Below are 27184 nucleotides of genomic sequence, written 5' to 3'. Positions count from 1 at the left end.
CCTGGAAACAGCAGTTAAAAGTCAATAAAAACCAAGCAGTAGTATTACTGCCACTGATTGAGTCATAGTGACTTGTAGTTTGAGAATAAGATGAATGATAAAACCAGGTACCCTTTAGTTAATGTTGCCAGAGTTTGAATTCTGCTTTCATAGTTAATGGTTATCCCTTGCACAATGAAGAAGAGTACCATGGTTGATGATGGGAGGTCCGATGAACAAGTTGGTCTACTATGGCCTCAATGAGGCATCAGTTTCAATACCTGGCAATTCAGGTATCCAAGGAGGATCAAGACTTCAGATTCACATATTTCAAGTACCACTAGAGCATCTGGTGTTTGTGAAAGAAGTTGGGTAAGGGGGTTTGTCAGTGTAGAGTACATATGGTTTATTGTCTATATCCAAACCCAGGAATTACTGTAAGTCCATATGGGGGTAGAGCATGATTAATTTAGGTTCATTTGATACACTTTTGGCCCATATAACTACTTAGGGGCAAAGTTCTTGCACTTTTCTGAGTTTGTCCATAGTAAGTATTCCTAAGAATGTTCAGCACCAACTGAACATGGACTGTGTTGGGTACAGGTACATACAGATCAGAGTATCATTCAGGTCGAACATATTGTTGTCTAGAGCACTGTTTTTTCAAAATGTACTCTGAAGAATTCTAGGTGCTGTAAAGAAGTCTCTCCTTAGATGTCACCATGGCGATAAAGGAAGATGCTTGTGGCAGATTTCAGGACCCCCACTCTGCTTCGTCCAGAACAACTTCACTTTTTCTTTGGGCTTCCACACAGTTTTCGTCCAAAGGGCTTCATGGCCACAAAGCCTTTGGAAAACCAATGATCTAAGAATAAGTTGTTCACAAAATGCTGAAATACAAAAAATAGGTCACAGAAACCAGAAACTGTGTAAGCAAAGTCTTTGGTAAGCCAAGGTGTTTTCCTATTCATTCTTCCCCTAAGGTGGGCCACATTATAGAATTATGAAAATTAACATTCAAGTCTGTTATAAATTCTCATTTCCTGAAATTGGGCTTATGACTATCAGAGAACAAGGTCTTAAATGACAACAGCACTAGGGTTTTTGCAGTCAGAATACAGCTGCAAAATGCATCGATTTCTTTGTAAATATTATTCCAAGAAGTCCATGCTAGACGACTTCTTTTCAAGCACTGATAAGATCTCAGTGGGCCACAACTCAGAAATTCTAAGAAAATATCTCCTCATCCCTCCTCTCCATTTTTTCCACCCACTCCCTCTTTTCCCTTCCCAATCTTCTCACCCATCTGAGATGCAATGACCTTGAACTAGGTTTATAGCACAATTCTAGGGACAGAGAAATACAACACTGTATGTCGTAGAATCCATCCAAATTTGGATGAATTAACTTTCCCCCAACCCCTTCCCCAGTATTCCCACAAATCTTCTAGAGGTTTCTTTGACAGAAAATCAAGGTAATGGTCAAGATAAAGAATTCTCAGATGATGGAAACATACTAATTCAAAGCTGTTATTGATAAGAAAAAAGGGATGTGTGTGTCAAAGATGCAGTTTATTCCTGGGTCTCCAGGGCAATCTGTTGGCATTCAAGAAGCACTGGCTATGCCACTCTTAAGCAGTTGCCTCATTCCATTGAAAGGAATGCTGCAAGATGACATTCTGTGTTTGATTAAACTTAGAACATACCAGACTAAACAGCTAAATGATAGTTGTGTGGGTTTTTTTTTTTGCTGCCTTATGATATCCTTTAATACACTATACTGCATTATCAATTAGAGAGGGGACACATTTTATAGTATTTTTACCACCTTACTGGACTACGAAGCTCTGTATGTATGACATGTATGTTGTGTATGCAAATACACATACATGAACAGTATTGATTGGAATGGATGGTACAAATATTAGTTAGGGGATAAAAGAACCATCGATAAGATCTTAAGACTTAACAAAACAAAGGCATGATTTGCACAGGGATTCCCCAATCAATTAGGCCATCTTTGTGAAGGCTACAAAGACAGACAAAAAAATCTAACAGTAGCTTTGTTTCATGTTGAGTAGTGTTGTCAGATGAACATGTGTCTTGTCGACTGGACAATCTACCATCATAGAGAGTCTGCTCCTTAACCTCAGGGGTTTCCATGGAATTCTGGTCTAGGACAGCCAGTACAGTATTACATTTATGACATCCTGTTGATGTCACCAGATCAGGAAGCTAGAACGCTTTTCTGGGGTTCCCAACCTGCAGTCGTTTTAACACTGTGGGTCGAGGCTAAATTAATTCCAAGGAAAGAACTGGACCAGGAGTCAGAAGGTTTGGCCTCTACCACTTGATACCCTTGGATAATCTTTCAAATCCCATTTCCTCATTTACAAAACAGGATTATAGTCTAGTTGTGATTCTGATATTAACACATGTAAAAGTGCTTTGAGACTGTAAAGTGCGATAAAAACATAAGGGATTACCATATAGGTTCTACCTGGATGTCTCAAGTGGCCTTTTCTGGAATCTGATTGAAGCTTTGTGAGATGCTGGGTAAAGGATTCCTTTGTAAAACTCCTTACATTTGTGTGAAAAGTTCTGGTTCCTGAATAATCCCAAAGATGCTATGAGGACTTCACTAGGCCTTCGTTTTAATCCCAATGGGTCAGAATATCTGCTTTCTCATTCAGTAGGACACTACAGATTTGACGTGGAAAAAGAATAGCGTCCAGTGACCTGCATGGGATCCTCAAAACGTCATAAACATTTGAGATTGTGGGTTGTGGTCCAATGTTGTTCTCAAGATGTTACCATTCTCCAGACAATGTTGAGAACTAAGAATCCCCTGGGTCCAAATTTATTATGTGTCTCTGAAGGCTTTAACTGAAGAAACAAAATACACACTCATGGAACCAACTGAGCCTCTGTTGTGATGAAACAGTTCCAGCTATCTGGCTTGAGGAGTTGGACTTCACATAAAGGATGGTGCTCAATCTGGGTAGAGAAGGACAGGAATGGAGGTGAAGACCACATCACGATGGCTGAATGTCCCTTGGGTCACAGTGGTCCACTGGAATGGTATCTTCTTCAGTAGTAAGGTGACAGAGATCACCATGGACAGAAATCCAGGTACCAAATCTGTAGGCTGAGTGAACAACACAAGGAAGATGGTCAGAAAGTCCAGGGACAAAACAGGTAAGATAACAAACGCATGGAATTACAAACACAGGACTCTAACACCGGAGTGGCTCTGCAGTCAGCACATCAGCTGCCGATGTGTACTAATTCTTGATAAGCCTGACTGAGAAGCTCACAGATAAATGAAAAAAATGAGCTTTATAATCAACAATCAGTGATGAGAAGAACAAAGAGTTCTCTGGCAAAGATTGTTTCCAGACTCTTGAAAATAACCATCTTAGAAACTGCCCTCAGTCTTATACTTTAAGGGAGTAATTTGATTGTATTCAGGCTGCTGGGCAGTGGTTGGTGGGGAATAAAGAAGGGCTCCACAGGAGCCACAAGAAGAATTGAATTTAAGTTTACATACTAACACCAAGACAAAGGAGATATTGCCCTTCTCCCTTTCCAATGCCTTTCCTAAATTGTCTTATTCATTTTGACAAAATCTCGAATGGGAAAGAATAATGTACCTAGGTAATAAAGCCCTAATGCATGCACCCTTCTGTAATGCTCTATGCAATATATTAATTTCTCTCTGTTTGAAGTCTCCTAAAATCTTTTTAAATTCAGAATTCAAAAACATGAAACCAAGGAAGAAACATGGCCCATAACTAGTGATCTTTTTCCTAATCAAGAGTAACCAGGTTGTCACACGATGATTAAGCAAACACTTACTGAACGCTCATTCTGGGATAGCCTGCTCTCGAAATTCCTCTTTTCTATTAAAAGCTTCATCACATGTGGTAGTATGTGTGGGCAAAGATTCGAAGACCCTTTTTTTCCAAGGGGCTTGCTATCTGCAAGAAAGCAAATAAAAAAAGCATGCAAATAACTACTTTACAGGGCATCAGATACAAGGATAAAAGATACTGAGAAAATGGCCGAGTTTTGGCAGGTGAAGAACCGGAGGAAGACATTTCAGCGTAGAGAAGAGTATGAACAAAAGTGCAGAGATGGTCAAGAACGAGTCATTTGGGAAAATGGCAAGTACCGTAGTTCACTTGGGATGCAGTGTCATCAGAGTTTGCACTGAGGTCTGGCAGAAACTCAGGTCTTCAAATTCCCAGTAACAGCGCTAGTGGCATTGCTTGGTTAGCTGTCGTCTCTCTTCTGAAAGCGAGGTCAATAGTCTCCAAAGTAAACATATCCAGCTCCAGAGTTCCTGTCACATCCTCATAAACGCATCCAGGTCCCAGGTCTTGCAAATCTGGAGTCCATGCCGTGGCTAGAAATGGGCATCGGCTCCAGCTAGTGCGGAACACTGTAGTGAAACCCTTTCAACCCTCTATCCTGGACATCTCCTGTTTTGTCACAGAATTTCAAGCTTTGAGTTCCAGATGTTTGTGTCCCTCTTTTCTGCTGAGAAAAGCATCTTCTCACCACAATCAAGATTCGTTGGCAGTACATCCAGGTTTTATTACAAAAGACCAACACATTTCCCCCCAAATAAGTTATTTCTCTGGAAGTGAGATCATCTGTCTCTGCCCTTTAGGTAAAGGGAACAGTCAACTGATTTTTTTTTCAGACATTTGTATGCAATAGCAGAACCGGGTAACACCTAACCAGACAAAATACACTTAATCGTGTGTGTTCGTTTGCTTAGAGTTGCACCACTCCACAAAACAAAAATGTTTGAAATCCAACTGTTCAAACATTTCTATAGTGTTTGCTGGGTAAAAGCAGCTGACAATTAACAAAGAAGCAAAAAACTGGCATTTTTGGCCACCTTAGCAACACACTTGCAAGCAAATAGAATACAAAGCAGTCCAGGAAAAAGTTAAGCTTGGGGAAACTTCCAAATCTACTGATTCTGAGGTTCAGCACAGGTTCAAACTCAATTTTTCAGAAAATGTTAACCTTCAATTAATAAAGATAACCCCCCCACATCTTCAGGAATTCCATGCCTGGATCAGTCTGTTCGTTAGCCAGCTTCCGAAAAATCCACCTGCACCATTAATTAGCTAGACTTGGCAGCACCATTTAAAAATAAGCCTGCTCACTACCAACCACATAGACTAGGGGTATAAAATAGGAGCAAGTAACAGATGGCAAACATGGTCGTGAAAAATGGTCAATGAGAGTCAGAAAGGTAGTCAGGCACCAGTATACGCAGCAACAAAGTTAATGGGCCAAAGATTAAATAGGTTTCTTGATATCAGAGAACACATCCACCCCTAGTTTCAGCTGCTTTATACTGGATGCCACTGTACCATATGCATTAGCCACCCTTCAGGCACCCCCCCATGGGGAAAGGAAAGGACTCAGGGAAAAAGCCAAGCAGTGGAGTGTTGTTACCCCAATATCCATTATGCACAGAAAAGCTCACATATCCCAGGGATTCAAACAGGGGCTTCAAATTGGTTGTGAAGGATCTCAAATGACATCTAGGCCTCAGATTCCTCCCTGTGGCACAGAGAGATTGTGGTTAACTCTTTGGGGGTGACATCTCCCATTGAAACCTTGTTGGCGATGGATCCTCATCCCCCTAAAATGCACATTCCCACTAATTTCTGCATACAATTTCAGGGAGTTTGGGGATTTCCAACTCCAATCCAAGGTTCCTAGGTTCAAAAAAAAATCGATGGATTGGGCAATGGCTGTTTTCTTACAAATCAGAAAATTTTACAAATAATAATGATCCCTTATGTACACTGACGCTTTGTGGTTTTACAAAGCGCTTTTAATCCCACAAACATCGACAGAGGAGGAAACTGAGGCGCAGATTACAGAGGGACTTGCCTAAGGTCACTCGGCCAGCTGGTGGCTAGGCCCGGAAGCAAACCCAGCTCTTCCGACTCCGGAGCCCGTTTCCCGGCCCGGAGCTGCCGCCAGGGCTCCCGCCCCTCACTAAGGCGGCATAAGGAGGAAAAGGCAAAGTAGAAAGCCCACCACCAACCATCCCCCAGCCCCTTCCTGTCCCTCCAACTGGGTCCTTGCAGGCCCCGAAGGGTGGCGCCAGGCCTCCAGGCCGGCCCCGGCCGCCCCCGCTTCCCCGGCCGCGCCAAGTCCCGCCGCCGCCTCCCCGGGAGCGGGGCGGAGCAGCTGCCCGCCACCGCCAACCACCCGGACGACTCCTCGTCGGATCGCAAACGCATAGGCCGCCGCCCGAGTTCTGCGGACGAGAAGAAAGACTCGGCGCGAGCGCCAACGGCCACCGGGCGCGCGCCGCGGCGGCCGGGCCTGCGCCCCAAGAGCTGGATGCCAGAGCAGGAGAAAGAGCCGCCAACCGATCGCTCGATCGACCGCGCGCCCGCTCCGTCGCCCTACCAGACCGGGGAGGGGGGGAGGGCGCGCCAGGGCTTCTTCGAGTTAGGGGCCTGACTCCCCGGCGACGAGACAAGATGGCTCCTCCGGTCCGCACCGCAGCTACCGTCCCGGCTGCGTCGCTCGGCCCGCCCCCGGTACTGTTTCTTTAAATGGCGGAGAGGGTCACGAAAGCAGGAAGAGAGGCGCGTTCTGTCACGTGACAGGGGCGGGCCCAGCGAACAAGATCCGGTCACGTGGACTCATTTTGCTTACCAATCAGGACGCGTCGTTTCAGGGCGGGGGCGGGAGGAGCTGCGGCTCTGTCATTGGCTGAACGCGCCGCGGAGGCCTCGGGGGTTCGGGGCGTCGGGGAGTGCGCGAGGGAGCCCGATTCGTGTGCATAGGCGGAGACAAAGCGGTGGCTGTGGTGGCCGCAGAGGCGGCTGTGAGGCAACCCTGAGGGCCGAATTTCGCGGTGCTGAGTCCGGTCATCATCTTATTCTGCGCGGCGCACGGAAGGCTCGTGTCTGGGCGGCGGCGGCGGCGGCGGCAGCGGCGGCGGACGCGGCGGCAGCACATGGTTCCAAGAACAAGCTGCGGTTGTTGGGTTCCAATTCCGTGGGGAGGGACAAAGGCAGCCGCGAGCGCCGGGCAACGCCCCGTCGGGTGGTGCGCTTGCCATTGCCCTTCATTCGGGCTCTGAAAGCTGGGCCCAACTCCTCTCCTGGAGCAGAGGCCCGGGAAGGGCCTGAGCGGCCGCCTGAGCGGCCGAGGCCGCATTCCGAGGAGAGTGGGGGAGGGGCGTGCCCGTCTGAGGTGACTTGGGCGGCTTCGCTGTGAGGCGCTTTCGTGGGTCATTGTGAGGTAATCGAACTCACTACCCTTAGGAGAGCGGGGTGGGGCTCTGTACGCGGGAGTCCGCCGTCTGCGGTTAAGAGAGATTTCAGTTGGGAGTTCTTGAAGCCCTTAACTTACCACACTATCGCCATCTAAACCCGAATCATGCCCACCAGGCTGGGGCCCATGTAAGGATCCTGGGATCATTGGTGGCGAAGACATGGGTGATTGTCCGGTTTTATAACAGAAGTTGTACATTTCCGGAGTGGGAAGTTCCCTGGAAGAACAAGAAGAAAACGACGAAGGAGCAGTAATAAAAGCGCCCCCTCCAGTACCATTACTTCAAGATTATCCACATCTCGACTCATTGAACTATCTCGCAACTTAACGGGAAAAGCTCCTAAGACTACAGTTGTAGGGCAATTCTATTCAAAATATTATGTCATAGTCTGAGAAGATTAAAAAAAAAATACTTAAAGGAGGAATCAATTGTAATTTTAGACATCTCTGGCTGTATTTTGGATAGGTTCGCAGTAAACTTGTTTAAGGAGCACAGACTTACCAAACCTTCCTGGAAGGAATCCTGGAAAACCTATTTCATTGTAAGGCTGTGTTTCCCAGTTCGTAGGTAAAGGCCCGAACCTCACTGCAGTTATGGCTTTCACAAATTACAGCAGTCTGAATCGAGCTCAGCTAACCTTTGAATATCTGCACACAAATTCGTAAGTATCCTGTAGGTGCCACTATCGTCACCGATAACTCATTTCTTGATATTAGTATGGAAACCCTCCCAGGAAATTTCGCTTTTTCACTTTTGGGGATGAGCCTTGAGCTCTATATGGAAGAACAGAGATCAGTGAAACATTTCTTGCTAATCCAGAAGAATATGACCATTTATTGGATCAAAACTTATTTGTTCAAATGCAAACTAGTTATTTGAGGTCACTATATCGAGTTGTTTCTGAAGTGTTTGATAGGAATCCAAGTACTGTTCTTTGGATCACCAAAAGTTGGACTATTCTAGCATATTCGCTTTAGTGACAACAGCAAAAACTGTTGAGCTATAACAAGTTTTTTTTTCTTTCTAACAAGGGGGGAAAAAAAGAAGACATTCAAGTGACAGCTTGTGAGAAGAAAGTATTAATTTTTTTCCTCCAGCAAACAGTTGGCTTTATATTCCTTGGGAAATTTGTCCCCACAGCCGACATTGTTTTCATATGCTAAGCAGGAAATAGCAACTTGTTTAAACCCATGATTTAAATAGCCACTCTCCAAAATGTGTGCAAATCTCAGAACACATGGTGTTTGATGTTCTTGGGTTCATGAAGAGATTACCATCACTCCAAATTGGTCTGGAAAGTTTCAGGGTTAATCCTTATGTTCACTCTCTTGGAAGTGATTCATTAGGCTCATAACTACTTTGTGTTTTAATAAGGTAATTTGTCACTTTTGAGATAAAGGTAAGTATTCTAACATTTTAGTATGTGGAGAGGTGATGAGCAGCTAAGTCATGGCCCAGAGATCTGAAGAATCACCTTCAAGGCTGAGAATATAGACTTCAGTTATCCATTAATAGTATAATTTTATCCTTTTATGGGAAAGGACTTAGAAACAAAACCAAAACCCTAAATTCCAGAGTCATCTTTGTGATCATGTCTGTGATTTTTTCGATTGCTATTTTTCCTATCAAAATTTTTCTAAGTGGAGTGAATTGTCAAACTATGAGAACTTGGTTTTGTTTTATTTAGGAAGCTTATTGAACTAGAGTGTTTTAGAATAGGTACTGTAAAGGTTACCTACGTGAATTCTTATGGTTGGTGAACTTGAAATCCAGTTAGGTAAGGTTGCTGACTAGTTTATAACATAGCCTTGCTATCCTTTATGTTTGAACTGTCACATTCGGAACCAGGAGTGGAAGGCCACTAGATGTTCACAGATGATCAGGCTTTGCAATGAGGGGCCAAATTTGGAATAGCAGACTGTTTGATAATCTTGGAAGAACATGAGTGGGACTTCTAAACTGGGTTCTTGTTCCAGCTTCCCCAGACTTTATTTGATTATAAACTAATAGTAATAATAATTAGTTGCTTCATGCCACTACTATTTTAAACATGGCTGAAAGTAATCTTTATAGCAACACTGCTGGGATTATTCCTATTTTGCATCTGAGGAAACAGGTTAAGTTTCATGCCAAAGGTTACATAGCTGCTAAGTGGCAGATTTTAGGCACTAAGATTTATCTGCCAACAGTGGTTAGTGCTTTTAACCATTAGGCAATACTGGCTCTAGTCAGTTTTACCATTTTTATAAAAAAATATATTTTTATTGATTTCAGAGAGGCAAGGAGAGGGAGAGAGAGAGAAACATCAATGTGAGAGAATCATTTATTGGCTGCCTCCTGCATGCCTTCCACTGGGGACTGAGTCCACAACCCAGGCATGTGCCCTTGACTGGAATCAAACCCGGACTGTTCCCTCCGCAGGCCAACTCTCTAGCCACTGAGCCAAACCGGCTAGGGCCAATTTTACCTTTAAGGTCGTCTTTCCTTGTCTATATAGGAAAGGGTTTACTTCTCTCTTTAAAAGTCTTCAGTTTTATCTCAGCCTCTAATTTGGAGGATCTGGGATATTTGTCTCTGCTTATTTGTTTTGCTATATTATAACTTAATAACAATAGGTGGACAGCCAAAGCAAAGAATTGAACCTCAGTTAAGTCACCAAAGCGATATTGGAGAATTTTCTGTGAATTTGATTTACCAGCGTTGAACTGGAACCACCTGCTTGCATGGACATTTGAGGTTGGATGTATCATTTTGGAAGCTCTGGGATATCTGGATTACATTGAATTTGTCTACTTTTGAATATGTCCACTTGTGCCAGAAGAAAATACGAACCTAGAATAACAAGACAAGTTTCTGGTTTGTAACTAATTTAAAGAGATTTCTTTAATGTGGTGACCTGACTGGAAGTTCACTTCTAGAGGAAACAAAATTTTAAAGTAAAAAATTTTGTATTGTTTTACAGAGAGAGAAACAGAGACACAGATATCGATTTGTTCCACTTATTTTATGCATTCATTGGTTGCTGCTTGTATGTGGTCTGACCAGGGATAGAACCCACAGCGTTGGCATATTGGGACAACGCTTCTAACCAACTGAAATACCCGGCCAGAGCCTTAAATTTTCTTAAGCTGTGACTTGATATGTTTTTTTTTTAAAATATGTATTTATGATTTCTGAGTGGAAGGGAAAGAGAGATAGAAACATCAGTGATGAGAGAGAATCATTGATTGGCTGTCTCCTGCACACCCCACACTGGGAATTGAGCCCTCAACCCAGGCATGTGTCCTGACTGGGCATGTGTCCTAACCGTGACCTCGTGGTTCATAGGCCGATATTCAACCACTGAGTCAAACTGGCCGGCCTTGATACTCTTGATGGTAGATGTATCTCCTCTGTGTTAAGTGGTGCAGTGTCACCTTCAGATAAGGCGAAATTTGTCCTACCAGTATCGTTGTCTTTGTTTTGTTATAATGTTAAAAAGATCTTAGGTTGCCTGACATCTACATCTACAATACAGTGGGGCCTTGACTTATGAGTTTAATTCGTTCCGAGACCGAGCTCGGTAAGGAGCTCGTTAACTCAAATTACTCTATCAACTCAATGCAAAAAATCGGCTGAGAGACAGCTGGTATCTCAAAAACTCGTTAGTCGGGACACTCGTAAGTCAAGGCCCCACTGAATAGCCATACTGTGAATTATGAAATGGCCCTTTTCCTACCTCCTATTTAATGTAGATTTGCAAGCAGAACCCCAACTAGAAGGATGGAAAATCATTGTGATGTAGTGGAAAGATCATGGGCTTGAGAGCCTGCCAAGCTTGGATTTGATTGCTTCTTGGCTATGTCCTTGGGCAGAGGTCAAATTCTCTGAGTCTTCATCTGTAAAATGGGGCTAGTTTGACAGTGTTTTTGAGTATTATGTAAAGTAATGGTTATAAAATAATTAGTTTATACATGATACATGGTAAACATTGAATGGGTGATTATTATTCTACTTATAGTAGCTTATATAACGCCAAAGTTGTTAAGTATGGTAGCAATTTGCTGTTTGGTACTAGTCATTATGCAGTTAAGTTTTTAGTAAATTCTGGACCATCCGTTAAAGATAGTAAGCATCTGTCTTGATTTTTAATTTTTTTTTAGATCTACGGTAACTACTGATGGTTATTCTCTTGGTTACATTAGCATGAAGGTTTAAGCAGGCATGGAAAATTCTTAGGATACGTGAAAGTCAGGATAATTTGTTTTAATACTGGATATTGCTAGTATGAGATGATAAAAGTTAGGGTTTTTAGATGAAAGGAGTTTCATGCTGTTACTGCTCTTGGTGGTGGTGGCTTTGTGACTGATAGTAAAAAGTTCATGAGCAATCTAGGTGTACTGGTCGTAGTAATGTTCCTTTGGCATAAGATGCATGGCTTAAGTCACTGCAGTCCTGCTCAGTGGTCTGAGAGAGCAGAATGCTTAAACATAAGATGCCTGCTTTCTGTGTTCCTGTTGGCACATTTTATAACTTTTTATATTAGCTATATGATATTTTTGGGTTGTTCTATCTATATTGGAAGTGAATATAGAGTAAACTGTCAATTCTAGAGACAGTATTTCTTATGATTTATAATTCTGTAAAATGTAGAGTTCTTACTCTAAATATATTAAAGCAATATGAATGTAAAATGGTTGCTCTAGAATTTCTCTAGATTATTTTCTTTCGATTAGGGCAATTAACTATTGCCAACATATCCAAGTATTTCTATAGTTTAAATGCAGGACGAATATGAATAGGGAGAACATTTTCTTACATAATGAGTAGATTTTCCTATGAATTTGTCACTGGAAATGCTGAGCTGCAGAACAATTTCCTTCACAGCACAAATGGTATAAAAGCCTCGATCAGTTGAAAGTGGGAGCTTGTTAAAAATCTTTCTTTTTCTAGATGGTTGATTTTTCTTGAATCATATGTAAGGAATTGTTAGGTCTGTGAAGAAAATAATTTCCTTTGATAGTTACTCAAATATCTCTATCTCAGATACTAACTAGAAACTAGTGTATCTCTTTGAATATTATTTTGAAAAAGGAGAACTTGTGCAGTTGGTATGTTTTTGGTTCTTACCATTTTAAGAGATATTTTGAACTCTGGCTTTAGTATTTGATAGTAGGATCCATCATTAATCAGTTGGAAGACTGGAGAAAATGCAAGTGTTGTCTCTGAATTTATTAACAACTAGAGGCTCGCTGCATGAAATTCATGCAAGGGGCTTGGCCCTCGCAGCCCCGGCTTCGTCCAGAAAGACGTCTAGAAGGTTGTTCGGCTCTCCGGTCTAATTAGCATATTATGTTTTTATTATAGATTGTCACAAAAGGCATCTTTTTTGATGTATCAGTACACATCACAAAAGTATTCCTTAGTTACATTTTAAAGATAACTTGTTAACTTACCTGAAATACGTAAGTGTGGAACAGCATTGATAAGTGTGGAACAGCATTGATAAGTGTGGAACAGCATTGATAAGTGTGGAACAGCATTGATAAGTGTGGACCAAGGAAGACCATTTGGAATGATTTTTAAAAATTCTAAATGTACAAGGCACATTTCTAAACAATATAAAGAAAACAGTAGCCCTAGCTGGTTTGGCTCAGTGGATAGAGCATCAGCCTGTGGACTGAAAGGTCCCAGGTTCAATTCCGGCCAAGGGCATGTACCTCAGTTACAGGCACATCCCCAGTAGGAGGTGTGTAAGAGGCAGCTGATTGATGTTTCTCTCTCATCGATGTTTCTAACTCTCTATCCCTCTCTCTTCCTCTCTGTAAAAAATCAATAAAATATATATTTTAAAAAAGAAAACAGTGAAAACAGCCAGAGACAGTTTGTGCTTGCTCTTTTGAGATCTTACTATTGAATTCTAAACCTCTCTCATTTTCATGTGAAGTGATCAGAAATATGTATTGCTGCCCTAGCCTGTCTGGCTCAGTGGATAGAGCGTTGGACTGTGGACTGAAGGGTCCCAAGTTGGATTTCTGTCAAGGGCATATTTCCTAGGTTGCAGGCTCGATCCCCAGTGTGGGGTGTGCAGGAGGCAGCTGATCAGTGATTCTCATCATTGATGTTTCTATTATATCTCTCTTCCTGTCCCTCCCTCTCTGAAATCAACAAAAATATATTAAAAAAAGAAAAAGAAATATGTATTGCTGAGAAGGCAAAAGGGTATTAGAAAAAGTTTTCCAGACTATTCATATTCAACATTTTCCCTAAAAGACCAGATACTTCATTCTTTAACTTAGAGTACAGAACACTAATTCCCTTTGTAAATTCTAAGTTAGGAAAATGACTGGTTGAAAGCTTAAGAGCAAATGTTAGGTTTATTTTTAACTTACGTTACCTTCAACAAATCACTTTAATTTTCTAGCTTATTACTTTTTATCTCTCTTTTTTTAGTGGAGTAATATACAGAATACTTAAAAAAAAAAATTCAGTTGGTAATTTGAAGAATTTAGCCCAACTGGTGTGGGTCAGTTGGTTGAGCATAATCCCGTGTGCCAGGAATGTCACCAGTTCGATTCCCAGTCAGGGCACATGCCCAGGTTGGGGGCTCGATCCTCAGTATGGGGTGTGCAGGAGACAGCTGATGGATGTTTCTCTCATCGATGTTTCTATCTCTCCCTCTTCCTTCCTTTCTCTGAAATCAATAAAAACATTAAAAAAGAGAGATAATTTGAAGAATTTAATATGATTTTAAAGACTTAAGAGTTTTTACTAAAGGTATGGATGTTTTATACATGTTTTTCTCTTAGAAAATGTTTTTTTATGTAAAATAATTAAGAATTGGGTTTTAGAACAATTTGAGCCCTACTTTCTACTTGAATTGGAGATAAATTTTCTACTTTTTGTTAAAACTTATTTACTGCTGTCACTTTTGGATTAGCAGCATATATTCACTGATCTCATGGGGGAAAGTTCTTCCTAAAATTCTCAGAACTGGTAGTTTTAATTCAAAATTTGCATTCGTAAAAATTTGAATATTTACCTGAGGAGGAAAAAAAATCAGTGTTTTTAGCAGTTCAGCTTTGGGTATTTATTTTATAAACATTTTAAAATTTGTTTAAACAATATAGTTAGTGATCAGAGATAGATGCTGGTTATTTAATAATGGTTTATTTCATTCTGAAATATTTGAAAATTTTAGTATATCTACTGGCTGAAACTTTGTATACAAAAAAAAATTAGCTGGCATAATTTGGTTACTTTTTGAAAAAAGTCAAAGTTTCTAGGTGGTTCTGTGTAGATATGTCCTACTTTTATATCTAATATCTAATGAATACTATTATGGGAAATTATAGAGAGTGTATTTGGAGGAATAAGTTTAAGGATAAATCTTATCTTTTCCCCCCATAAATATAATCTCTATTCAGTTTCGAATAACATGGTAATTGTATACTTACCAGCCCAAACTTTGAGCAGCCTCCAAGGAGTAGACCGTAAACTTCTCTCCTCTGAAGGGGTTAACTTTAATAAGGGCCCTAAGAGACCATACCATGCTTTTGTCCTAGAAGGAATTGTCCTTAGAGGGTCTTGCATTCCTTTAATGTGTAGAAAGTTCTTTTTTTTTAGCCAGAGTAAGAGAAAGGAAGTGGATTTTTCTCTTCTTTGTCCTCCACTTTCAAATGGAATATTTGTGCTCATAAATTGCACAACATTGAATGGATTTTCTTCTTTCACTAGTAGATCATACACAAGTATTAGTAAAGCAAAATGCTAACAAGATGTCCATTGAGCATGCTTAGAGATAGGCAGAAACAGCTGGTTAAAGCGATGAAAAATAAATTACATGTATTTTTCTAGGCGGAATATGAGTAGTAAAAACACTGCTTTTAGCAATAGTACACATAGGAATATTTTAATGCTTTGGGGTGGGTTTCTCAACATAGTAAGAATAAACATTTCTGTGTAGATATCAGGACTTGATTAATACTTGAAGGAGATTAGGGAGATAATGATGAAGTTTAAATTTCAGGAGTATAAATTGACAATGCTCATCGTGATTTTAGATTGTTTCCTACAAACTTAGTATTTTATAACCTTGATTTTTTTCCATAATTCTTGTGCTAATTCTGTTTATCATTTCAGAACTACTCATGAATTCTTGTTCGGTGCTCTTGCTGAACTGGTTGATAATGCAAGGTACGTAGTCTTCTGCAGGCATGTAGTATGTGCTTGAAAACATTTGGGCCATTGTGACCTTTGCTCTCTGAAGACATGGGAGGAAGGCAATTCTATAACAGCCATGACTCCTAAGAGGCTTGCTACCCAAAAGAGTATTTTTAATTGCACATTAGTTGATAACTCCACTTTATTTGATTAACTTTAATCCATTCATTCCTCGGTGTTCTAGCATAAAAATAATGAACTTCTAGCCTCCAAAGCTACCTTCCCATGTGTGTTAGAGCAAGATAATTGTAGTGAAACACAGGGAATTAAGATTGAAATTTAGGAATCAAATTAATGAGACAGACAAGCTTTGATTTAATTGGTGCTATCAGGAGAGTACACTATCTAATGTCTTTAAAATTATTCCAGAGTTTTGTGTCTTCCCAAAGTGTTTATTTTATTGTCAGATGACTCCAGTTGATCAAAGCATCTTTCAATTGTGAGCAGCTGTGCTTGGAAGAAATTATTCTTTAGCACTGTGTTATATGGACTTCTTAGTGATGAAAGCCTATCAATGTTACTGTATAAGACTGAAAAGTTTTAAGTTGGTTCAAAGATAAGCAAATAAAAATGCAAAACAGCATTCTGTTTCTATTATGAATATATTGTTTCAGTCTTGTTTCTGAATGCAAACATAAAATTCAGACATTGTTTATTGACTAGGTGTTGACTAACAAAGGAAGAAGAGGATAAGAGTTAATAAATAGTAGAAGTACTAGTACTTTTAAACAGATCCCCAGTTAATGAGCTTGCTGATAATCTTCTATGTCTACCTATGTCTATACTATAAACCTATACTATTATTACTTTCATTGTTATTTTCCACCGGACTATTCATAGAAGTGTGCCAGCTAACAAGTTATTTTACAAAAAACAAAACAAAACACCAGACTCCTATTTTGTTTCAATCCTGGTTGACTCATAATTTTTATGTTCTTTTTAAAAATATTGTAATCGCTTCTTGGCCTTTTGGCTAAGAAAAAGTGTAGCATCTGTTCTTATCAGTTTAAAAATATTGTAGTTTAATGGAACTATGCTTGAATTTACCACTTGTTAGCTTAGTGAGACCATGGTGTGTTGTGGCTAACTTTTTTTATATATCATGGTGAACTGGAGATTCTTGGGAGTATGTGTTCTTATACATTTTGCCAATTTCTCTCATATTTGAAAATGCTTTTATGTATTTGGGAATAGGTACGTGTGGAGTTATATGGTTTTGAGTTGAATTTTTGCATTTAAAATCAGTGAGCCTGCATGATTTCCTTGCTTACAGTTGCCAAATTGGGCTAGATTACTTCCAAACTTTTATGGAAGCCTTCATTGATGACTGAACTTGCATATCAGCTGATGGATAGAATATAGAGGGTACCTCAACTTCCTTTACTGGTTAGGGAGGATAAGGTTATGGGCTTGTGAATCAGTCTGCTGCCTGTAGTATGTATACCATAGGACTTGATTTTTTTCATAGGCCTTACAGCAGCTTATTTTCTTTTTTTTTCTCAATGTCTTGGTGAGAAGGGGAAATGCACAAGTTATTGGCACATTTTTAGTTTTAGTTTTTAGAGAGGGAGGGAGAAGGAAAGAGAGAAACATTGATGTGAGAGAGAAACATCGATTGGTTGCCTCCCACATGCACCTCAACTTGGAATCGAACCCGAAACCTGGGCATGTGCCATGACCGGGAATTTAACTGGTGACCTCTTTGGTGCACAGGACCATGCTCAACCAACAGCCACACCAGACAGGGCTGGAAAATTGTTGTTGTTAATCGTCACCTGAGGACATTTTCCCATTGATTTTTTTAAAAGTTTTATTTTATTGTTTAAAGTATTACATATAGTATTACATATGTCTCCGTTTCCCCCTATTGAACTCCCCTCAGCCAACCTCCCTCCCCTGTTGATTTTTAGAGAGAGTTGGGAGGGAGAGGGAGAAACACAGAGAGAGAGAAACAGCGATGTGAGAGAGGCACACATCAATTGGTTGCCTCCTGCATGCTGGGGCTGGGGATCAAGACTGAAACTGAGGTACATGCCCTTGACAGGAATCGAACCTGTGATCCTTCAGTGTTGGGGCTGACACCCTGTGGACTGAGCCAAACCAGCTAGGACTGGAACATTTTTTATGATTGTAATTGATTGAGAGAAACACGGATTTGTGTCAGTTCTTAGTATCTAAAGGGGAATGTTTTTACTTCTAGATGTTTTCACTATGAAGTTTGTATTTAAAATATATATCCAGGCTCTGTCTGTCATGTGATTATTTAAAATAATTTGGAGCTGCTCTAGGTGTTTTACAGTCAGAAAAGGAAAATAGTGTTAATCAGGTATAAAAAGTATAGCTTTAATGTATGTAGAATGACCGTATGAATTCCTGAAAATAGATTCAAAATAGTACCCATTTCATAATATTATGCATAGGTGGCATTTCAAATTCTCACTTGAATCTTGATTTTTTTTTTTCTTCCTTTTAATTTTGCAGAGATGCTGATGCCACCAGAATGGATATTTATGCAGGTAAGACACACATCAGTCTTGTCTTCTAATGCCCAGTTCCTTTTAAATCACTTATTGCTATGCCTAAGAAGAAATGAGTGTGAAATAACTGATTTCTGGAGCCCGAGGATATGGCACAATTACTCTAGGTCTTAGGTAGAAACAGGCACCCTGGTTAGGCATGTAATAGAAACCAAGAATTAGTTTACACCAAGAAACTATAACACAGGGTGACCAGATCTAGATCTATTCAAAAAGCCACCAGGAGGTTTATAGGGCTGATGGAACAGGGTAGTGGGGTGTGTAATAACAACCACTAGTGGTTTTATTGGTTGGAGTTAGCAGGTGACCAGGTTTATAGCACACCTGGGAGCATGCTAGAAATGCAGATTCTCAGGTACTACTTTAGACCCACACAATTAGACACTCTAGGGCGGAGCCCAGAATCTTTATTTTCACAAGTTCTTCATGTGATTTGTATACACAGTACATTTTGCTCTAGCTGATACTTTTCTTAGTCTCCTGCTTACCTGATCTGCTACAGAGTAGAGTCCATCTACACTAATAAAAGAGAAACATGGTAATTAGTGTCACTCCGCTACCCTTCCCATTGGCTAATCCCCCTGTCACTCACAGAGTAGGGCCGAGATATGCAAATTAACTGGCAGCCAAGATGGCGGCCAGCAGCCAGGCAGCTGATGCGAACAGGGAGGCTTGCTTGCTTCAGTGACAGAGAACTCCAATGTTCCCCGCCTGACTTGCCGGCCTCTCAGCTGCAACTCTAAGCAACTATGTTGCGAATAAAGAAGCTAAAAAACCCCCAGAAACCTGCTTTACTCAGCGGAGCTTCAGCCAGCCGGACCACAACATTGTACCAAATACAGACGGTAAACAAAGGCCAGAAACCTGTTTTCAGCAGCCGGGGCCTCAGAGCTAAAAAAAGGAATAAAAAAAAAAAAAAAAAAGAATAAAAAAGAAAAAAAGGAGTGGTTGGGAGCTTCAGTCCCAGCCTGAAAACAGCCCTCAGCCCCTCAGCCAGACTGGCCAGGCACCCCAGTGGGGACCCCCACCCTGAAGGGTGTGTGACCAGCTGCAAACAGCCATCATCCCCTCACCCAGACTGGCCAGGCACCCCAGTGGGGACCCCCACGCTGATTCAGGACACCCTTCAGGGCAAACCAGCCAGCCCCACCCATGCACCAGGCCTCTACCCTATATAGTAAAAGGGTAATATGCCTCCCAGCTCCGGGATCAGCGGAGCTGAGAGGCCTCCGGGCACCGGGATCAGTGTGACAGGGGGCAGCGCCCAAAGCCCCTGATCGCCCTGCAGCTCTGTGTGTGACAGGGTGCGGCGCCCCAACCCCCCCGCCCCCCACGGACCCTGCTCTGTGTGTGATGGGGTAGAGTCATAACCTCCCCATCTGCCCTGCCCTGAGTGTGACAGTGGCGGCACCCCAACCACCTGATCGGCCCTGCTCTGTGGGTGATAGAGGACAGCGCCCCAACCCCCCGCCCCCCACGGGCCCTGCTCTGTGTGTGATGGGGTAGAGTCATAACCTCCCCATCTGCCCTGCCCTGAGTGTGACAGTGGCAGCGCCCCAACCCCCTGATCGGCCCTGCTCTGTGGGTGATAGAGGGCGGCACCCCAACCCCCTGATCCACCCTGCCCTGAGTGTGACGGGGCGGTGCCCCAACTCCCCTATCGGCCCTACTCTGTGAGTGACAGGGGGGAGCTCCTCAACCCCCTGATCGGCCCTGCTCTGTGCATGACAGGGGGGAGCTCCCCAACCCCCTGATTGACCCTGCTCTGTGCATGACAGGGTATGGAGCCCCAACCCCCCTGATGGGCCCTGCTCTGTGCGTGACAGGGGGTGGCGCCGTAGCCTCCCCATCGACCCTGCCTTGAGTGTGACAGGGGGCGGTGCCCAAACCCCCCAATTGGCCCTACCCTGAGCGTGACTGAGGGTGGCATCGCAACCTCCCAATCTGACCTGCTCTGTGCATGACAGGGGAAGGCGCCCCAACTCTCCAATCAGCCCTGCTCTGAGCCCGACCAGGGACTGCACCTAGGGATTGGGCCTGCCCTCTGCCCCCCCGGGAGCAGGCCTAAGCCAGCAGGTTGTTATCTCCCGATGGGTCCCAGACTGCAAGAGGGCACAGGCCGGTATGAGGGACCCCCCCTTCCCCCGAGTGCACAAATTTTTGTGCACCGGGCCTCTAGTTGGACTATAAGCTTCAAGGAGGCAGTGATCACATCTGCATTGTTCACTGCAGTTATCTTCATCACAGAGTCAGGCACAAAGGAAGTGCTCAGTAAATATTCACCGAGTAAACAAACGATTGGGGTAAGCATTGTAGCTAGGTAAAGATGCCACACTGCCTGCTTACAGGGTTGAAGAGGTTACTGCTGTGTTGGCTAGTCTCTTGGCCCTGAAGTAGTGTTGCCCATGACCATGGTTCTGGACACTATTAGCTGCTTACACAGTGTCGGTCACTGCGTGGCCAGGAGGATCCCCCACAGGTGGGTTTCTTACCCTCATAAATCAAATGAAAAATCTTTGAAATGAAGTCCTTGAGCCAGAAAGGGATCTCAGACCCACTGTTAAGGGTTGATTGTGTGTTAAAACAGCCTGCAAGTCCTGTTGTAAGAAACACAAGGGCCTAAAAGTAACTTCCTAGGTAGCATTCAAGAAATGGCACCAGTGAGTGATCTTTGGGGACTTTTGGAATGCACTTGGCTCCAGCCAGGTTCTAGGTCCCACAGCAGTCTTCACGTACAGCTCATGGCGGAAGTGCACAGTCAATGGCCCGTGGCCACTTTTAGCACATTGTTACCATGGTCTGTACCTGGCCCGTTCGCGTCTTCATGACACTTGGCTCCTTCTAGAATAAACTTGGAAGCCTTTTTGCATGTTACTTGCACTTGCTCCTGCTTGCTAGGTCTCATTTGGATTCTCTAGAGACCTTGATGAGAGGCTCTGCCCTGAGGAGAAATTTTCTTATCTACCAATAGTACTTCCAGGAAGGTCCTTGCTCTTGAACTTTCAAGAAGCACTTGTTATTAATGTTTCAGCAAAGTTTAGCTTCCTGAACACTGAGTGATACTTGAAAATCTGTGGTTTATAGTACTTCTGAAATAGCATTTTAAATTGCACTAACTAGTCCATTTAATGGAAGGCGGTCATGACTCACTTGAATCTTTAGCCTGAGGGGAGGACACGCATTTTAAACAGATTCCTCAGCTTAGATAATTTTATAAAGTTGGTGAACTGCAGCTTAGGGGAGAAAAAGATGTATTCACTTAGAACTAAGCTCAGCAGTGCTGGGCTTGTTCCTGTGGTGCCTTACATAGACCTTCCTTTTAGTAGAAGTTCTCTCCTGATTCCAGTGCCTGAACTGGTCCTCCTTTGCCCACCTCGTCCTCGCTGGGTCAGAAGGCAAACTCTTGGAAATTCTAGGATGGGCCCTTTCCCTATTTGGGGATTCCTTCTCCAGTGTTTACTAGTATCACATGACCCAGACTCAGTAACCACTTGCCACTGCAGAAGACAGCTCCCGAAAGAAGAGCATCTTCCACTTACTGGAATGGCAGTCATAGTCTGTTGCATTCCCTTCCTGTTAGCCGAGAGGCTCTCCCATGGCTGCTGTGTCGCTTACCCTCAAGGACTCTTCCTCCTTGCAGTCAGGCCTATCCAGCTGGGAACCAGGCACTTTCGCGGCACCTGTACTATTTCACTCTTGGGTTGAGGAGTCATTTCAAGGACCCACAGCAAACAGAGGATGCGATGGTGAATACAGATAGCCCAGAAACTGGAGTTAGCCTGGGGATAGTCACATAGAGACATAGGAATTCACCTTCTAGATAGCAGCTGCCACCACTATACCCACAGCATGACTGGCTTGATCACTTTGAACTTAACCCACAAAGGATGTGCCGTGTTGGGTTTGAGCAGTATTGATAAGGTTTAGCATGCTGTAATGGGAGTACTTCAGTGTCTTGAGATTCACAGCAGAAGGTAGCGTGGAAATAACCCAGATGGAGACAAGCAAAGGGATGATTGAGGTATGTGTGAAATACATGTGTAGTCAGTGGTCCTGGGTTTGGTTGGATACTGGGCCAGGTATTCTGTGTCCTCCATTTCGAGTCTCAAAGCTTTGTCATGAACTAGAAGGAATTGGAGAAGCTTTGGGATTTCCACTCCCAAGGGCCCTAACTTATACTCGTTAGGTCTGTTACAAGGAGAAGCTAGGTTTGACCTGACCTTTTTGGATTAACCTTCACATTGATCCCCCTTCTTACCCTACCCATGTTGCCGCTCTTTGGAGGGTAATCACCCAGTAATGACGGCCTCTTCTCTTACAGAAAGGCGAGAGGATCTTCGAGGGGGATTTATGCTTTGCTTTTTGGATGATGGAGCAGGAATGGATCCAAGTAAGTAACCATTTTTATAAATACCGGCTGTGTTAACTTGTTTTTTTATGGCCTCACTTTGTGACTCAAAAATCCAGCAGGAGAGAGAGGAGTGTGTTGCAACATCTCAGGCATAATTCCACATGTGGATTTGCTGGGTCTTGTCCTAGCATGGGAGATAGCATCTGAATGGCAGCCTGAAGTCAGTCAGATTACCTGTCTCTTGACATTATTTTTATCAGCTTGCACAATATCCCAGAGCTGAAACTAAAGGACACACACACACACACACACACCTTATTACCATATTTGGGTAACAAAACAAGGTCATAGTGATGGCTAAACTGAAACTGACAGGCCAGTTAGGTGTTGTGTCCAATTGCCTTATGGTTGTGAATTTCCTTGGACAGAGGTTTTCAGTAGACACACAGCCCTACTCGGGGTTAGCAAGGCTCAAACTGATTTTTGAGGAGCCTGGAAAAGAAATGCAGACTTTTCACTTATGCTTGCCATTTCAGACGATGCTGCCAGTGTGATCCAGTTTGGGAAGTCAGCCAAACGAACGCCTGAGTCCACCCAGATTGGGCAGTATGGGAATGGGTTAAAATCGTAAGTATCCTGGAAGCCTGTCACAGGATTCAAAACAAAATCAAGCAATGCTCCTACTTCTGTCTCATGAGAGCTTTCTTGCATCCATCACTGTAACTCTGTAACAGAAGGAAAGTCAGAAAGGAGTGGATTGGGGACTTACTGTTGTTCAGCCTTGTGTACTTTACAGAACAAAAGTATGGATGCCCAAAACCAGTTGCAGGAGAAGCTGTAGGTTTCTCTTGGCACTGTGCTCTGGTACTGTACCTCTCTTCCTGTTGAAAATGTCTTACCCTGTAGTTGAGGTATGGCGTGATAGTTTTGTGGGATTGGGATATATCTGAGATAGGGAGGAAGTTGCTTCATGGCGCAGCAGTGGTCCCTGAGCACCTGCCATATGTCATGCTTTGTGCTAGGCATTGGGGATCCAGGGTGAGTCACATCCAGATCTCCATCCTAAAGGACATGGTCTCCACTTGCATGCCTGCTAGGTCCTGTGGCAGGGACCTACCTAATGTCTTCAGATCCCTTGGGACTTCTTTCTCAGACCTTGGTTCCCACTTGTTTGGTGTTTGGAATGTGTTGTTCTGGCTTTGAGTGAAGTCCCAAGAAAAAGGTTTCTATTTCTGAAATGCTCACTACCAGCTGTACGTATCCTTGGATCGAATAAGACGCAGTGGAATTGGAGTTTGTACAAATGGAATTCTGTGTCATGTTTTCAGTCTTGCTGTGGAGACGTGTTGTTTTCTTTGAGAGAGTGGTGGTTTGGCCAGTCAACAGCATTAGTTGTCCCTCACATGCAGTGTGCTTTGGGTGTGTGGGGAAGAACAAAAGTGCTTCCAAAGACATGGTACCTGGACTTTTTGATTTGTCTCTTAGGACAGGAACCAGATGGTATCCACAGGCACTTACCATGTGCCAGGCACTGTGCTAAAAGCTTAACTGATTTTGTTCAATCCTCCCTGTGGTCATGTGAGGTGTCGGTACTGTTATGCTCATTTTGAGATGCGGAGATTGAGGTTTATAGGGGTGAAATGATTTGCCCCAAAATATAAAGGTGCCCAAGTGTAGAGCAAAGACATAAACCAGAATTTCTGACTGCAAATTGTGTCTGTTTCACTTAAGTCAGACAAACTAAAATCCAAATCTTACCTCACTTAATTAGTTATTTGAGCCTCAGCTTCCTCCTTTATAAATTGGGATTATATCATACATACCAGTGTGACGGTCAGTGTGATGGTAACGAAACCCTGACTTGCCCCCTGGATTGGAGGCCTGGTTTCTCCTACCTGTTTTATCAGTTCCCTGGCCTCAGATAAACATTTCACCTCTCTGAATATCTATTTCCTAATCTAGGATATAGGATTCTAATCTCTGACATTCTCCCTTACGGAGCAAGTTTTAGGAGCAAATGAAATATGACTCTAAAAGCGCTTAGAAGACAGGAAAGGAGAGAGTACCGAAGTTGAGGGTGATGTCGTTAGCATATTTTTAGTAGAACAATTGTAAAGGACCTATTGAGATGGAGCCATCTAGTGTTCAGAGTGAATTCATTCTGATACCAATTCAGAAGTTGAAAAGGTTTTCGGAGGAAGTGATTTGTGGTGAGAATAGGGCTGAGAAGCAGGGAAGCCGAGAGGAAGTGGCATTTTGGGATTGTTGCTATCCGGTTCAAAGACAGCGGGAAGAACGAGGCACAAATTGGGAGTTTTTGCCAATTTAGGGCAAGAATAAGTTCTGACAGAGGCAAGGTATTGTGCCTCATTTTGCCACCCAAAAGCTTTAGGGAAGGAGGACTGTGAAATTGCCGGGGAAGGAGCATTGCCAGAACTTCGGAACTGGAAGAGGAGAAACAGAACTTGGCAGCCCCCAGGGTGTCTCTGCATAGTGTCCTGGGAGTTGTCCGGAGCATTTAGGATAATGGGACATGGCATTCATTTGGGTGTTTGGCATACCAGTCTGGTTTGTATTTGTACATAGATGAGAGTAATAAGGCTCCTTATTGCCATCACCTCCCTCGGGCATGACGAGGACTAATGAGATAATAGCCGTAAAGTCCCAGAAGCTGCTCAGAAGAAAGGAACTAAATAGCCCCATTGTTCAGTGGGGAGTCCTCCCATGGGTGCTCATGCTTCTGCCGGACAACTGTTCCATGCTGCCTGGGAAGGCCTGTCCTGGCCTGTTCCTCAGATGGTTTCACATGGCCAGACAGGAAGGAAGCAGTCGATTCCTGGAGGCACATTGCCCAGGAACTAGTTGCATCCAGAAACAGGGACCTGCCTGTGTCATAATGAGCTTGAGGTGGTCACACAGTTCTGAGACAGAAGATGGCTGTACTTACAGGACCTGAGTCAATTATAGGCACCCTCGACAGCTGTGATCAAGAATTATATTTTACATGGTTAACCTTGGGATCGTACTGTTTTTTGTTTGTTTTGTTTTTTATTTTTATTTTTTGAGGACTTGTGAGCGTAGGTAGTGGGCTGTTCCCTAGATGGTGCTGCCATTTGATGAGTAGATGCTAGGGGAGTTTGTGTCAATGAAGGAAGGACAGGATGGGAATTGGTTGTGGTTAGCTTGGACGCTGATGTGTTAAAGGTATCAGTTACTGGAGTGAAATCTGGAGGGGATAGCAGCCCTTGTGTGGCTGGGATGAACCTGGCGCATGGGCAGCAGGGTTACATTGTAGCAACACCTGGGGGTGAGACTAACTAGAACTGATGATCAGCAGTGAATGTGTCCTTGAAGGTTGGTGAGAGAGCCCTGCACGGCGGGTAAGTGTGGTCGAGGTTATAATGGAAGAGCAGAGGGAGGAGTGTCAGGTGGGAGGAGTGGGGACGAGGCCTGTGGAACTCGGCTCAGGGTCCTGAGACCGCAGGAGGCCTGTAGGAGAGCGCTCCAAGGCAGTTCGGTCACGACGGGTAGACTTGCTCCTTTCTCAGATGAGCTTTCGAGTCCCTGGGAGAATGACCCAGTTCTGCTTCCCTTTCAGAGGCTCCATGCGCATCGGGAAGGATTTTATCCTCTTCACCAAGAAGGACGACACCATGACCTGCCTCTTCCTGTCTCGCACATTTCATGAGGAGGAAGGCATTGATGAAGTAGGTCCCCTCCACTCCACATTTCCTGGGTCTGCCCGGGCTGTTCTCATAGGTCAGTGATGGTGAACCTTTTGAGCTCGGCGTGTCAGCATTTTGAAAAACCCTAACTTAACTCTGGTGCGTGTCACATAATAGAAATTTTTTTGATATTTGCAACCATAGTAAAACAAAGACTTATATATATATTTTTTTTAAATATATATTTTATTGATCTTTACAGAGAGGAAGGGAGAGGGATAGAGAGTTATAAACATTGATGAGAAAGAAACATCAATCAGCTGCCTCCTGCACACCCCCCACTGAGGATGTGGCTGCAAGCAAGGTACATGCCCTTGACCGGAATCAAACCTGGGACCCTTCAGTCTGCAGGCCGACACTCTATCCACTGAGCCAAACCAGTCAGGGCAAGACTTATATTTTTGATATTTATTTTATATATTTAAATACCATTTAACAAAGAAAAATCAACCAAAAAAATGAGTTCATGTGTCACCTCTGATACGTGGGTCATAGGTTCGCCATCACTGTCATAGGTCATTTGCAATGCTGGGCTCATTGGGGTTGCAGGATTGCAGCCATGCCCCTGTTAATTGGGTTAGCTGGTTGAATGAATTGGTGGAGGGGTGAAGGCAGATATCTTAATGTGAGAGGAAGCAAAACCTCAACGCTTCAGGCCGAGTGGCTGGAACCAAGATTTGGATATGCAGCTCCCCTAGATCTGCAGCTTGAATTAATCTGGTGGGTGTCAGTATGGAAAGTTGTCGTATCAAGGAGAGGATTTGAGGCTTCCAGGACTGTGGGTGGAAACCACAGCTGCAATAATAATAGGAACAGTACTGTCTTTCCCATATTATGGTGATTTTGTGGAATGTGCTATGAGCACATTTTTTCTTCGTCTTTTGTTAATTCTCACCCGAGGACTCCCCCTTCTTCCCCATTAATTTTTAGAGTGTAAGGGAGGGAGAGAGAGAGAGAAAAAACATCAATGTGAGAGAGACACATCGATTGGCTGCCTCCTGCACGTGCCCCGACTGGGTAGGGGATTGAGCCTGTGACTGAGACCCTTCAGTCTCCTGGCTGAT

At 43.1% G+C, this 27184-nt stretch overlaps 2 protein-coding genes across 3 annotated transcripts in view; one reads left to right on the top strand and one right to left on the bottom strand.

Moving 5' to 3' along the window:
* Positions 1–4689: 4689 nt before the first annotated feature.
* Positions 4690–7099, bottom strand: TUG1 (taurine up-regulated 1; the record flags this gene model as incomplete). Its single annotated transcript, XM_081113744.1, has 3 exons — positions 4690–6463; positions 6681–6863; positions 6922–7099. The coding sequence occupies 3 exons, from the start codon at positions 7097–7099 to the stop codon at positions 6009–6011; spliced, it is 816 nt and encodes a 271-aa protein (XP_080969870.1). The 3' UTR covers positions 4690–6008.
* The window catches only part of MORC2 (MORC family CW-type zinc finger 2), a 40050-nt gene continuing 19619 nt past the window's right edge, over positions 6754–27184 (top strand). For both annotated transcript variants that reach the window (XM_081113975.1, XM_081113974.1), the window contains exons 1-6: positions 6754–7966; positions 15427–15480; positions 17989–18023; positions 22366–22434; positions 22932–23022; positions 25994–26102. In XM_081113975.1, coding sequence (XP_080970101.1) covers positions 7899–7966; positions 15427–15480; positions 17989–18023; positions 22366–22434; positions 22932–23022; positions 25994–26102 — 426 coding nt within the window. In that variant the 5' untranslated portion in view covers positions 6754–7898. The remainder of the gene's footprint in view (positions 7967–15426; positions 15481–17988; positions 18024–22365; positions 22435–22931; positions 23023–25993; positions 26103–27184) is intronic.

Source organism: Myotis nattereri (assembly GCF_964212035.1).
Source record: "Myotis nattereri genome assembly, chromosome: 19".
Lineage (NCBI taxonomy): Eukaryota > Metazoa > Chordata > Mammalia > Chiroptera > Vespertilionidae > Myotis > Myotis nattereri.
Note: the sequence above shows the minus strand (reverse complement) of the source record. Positions and strands in the feature narration are given on the sequence as shown.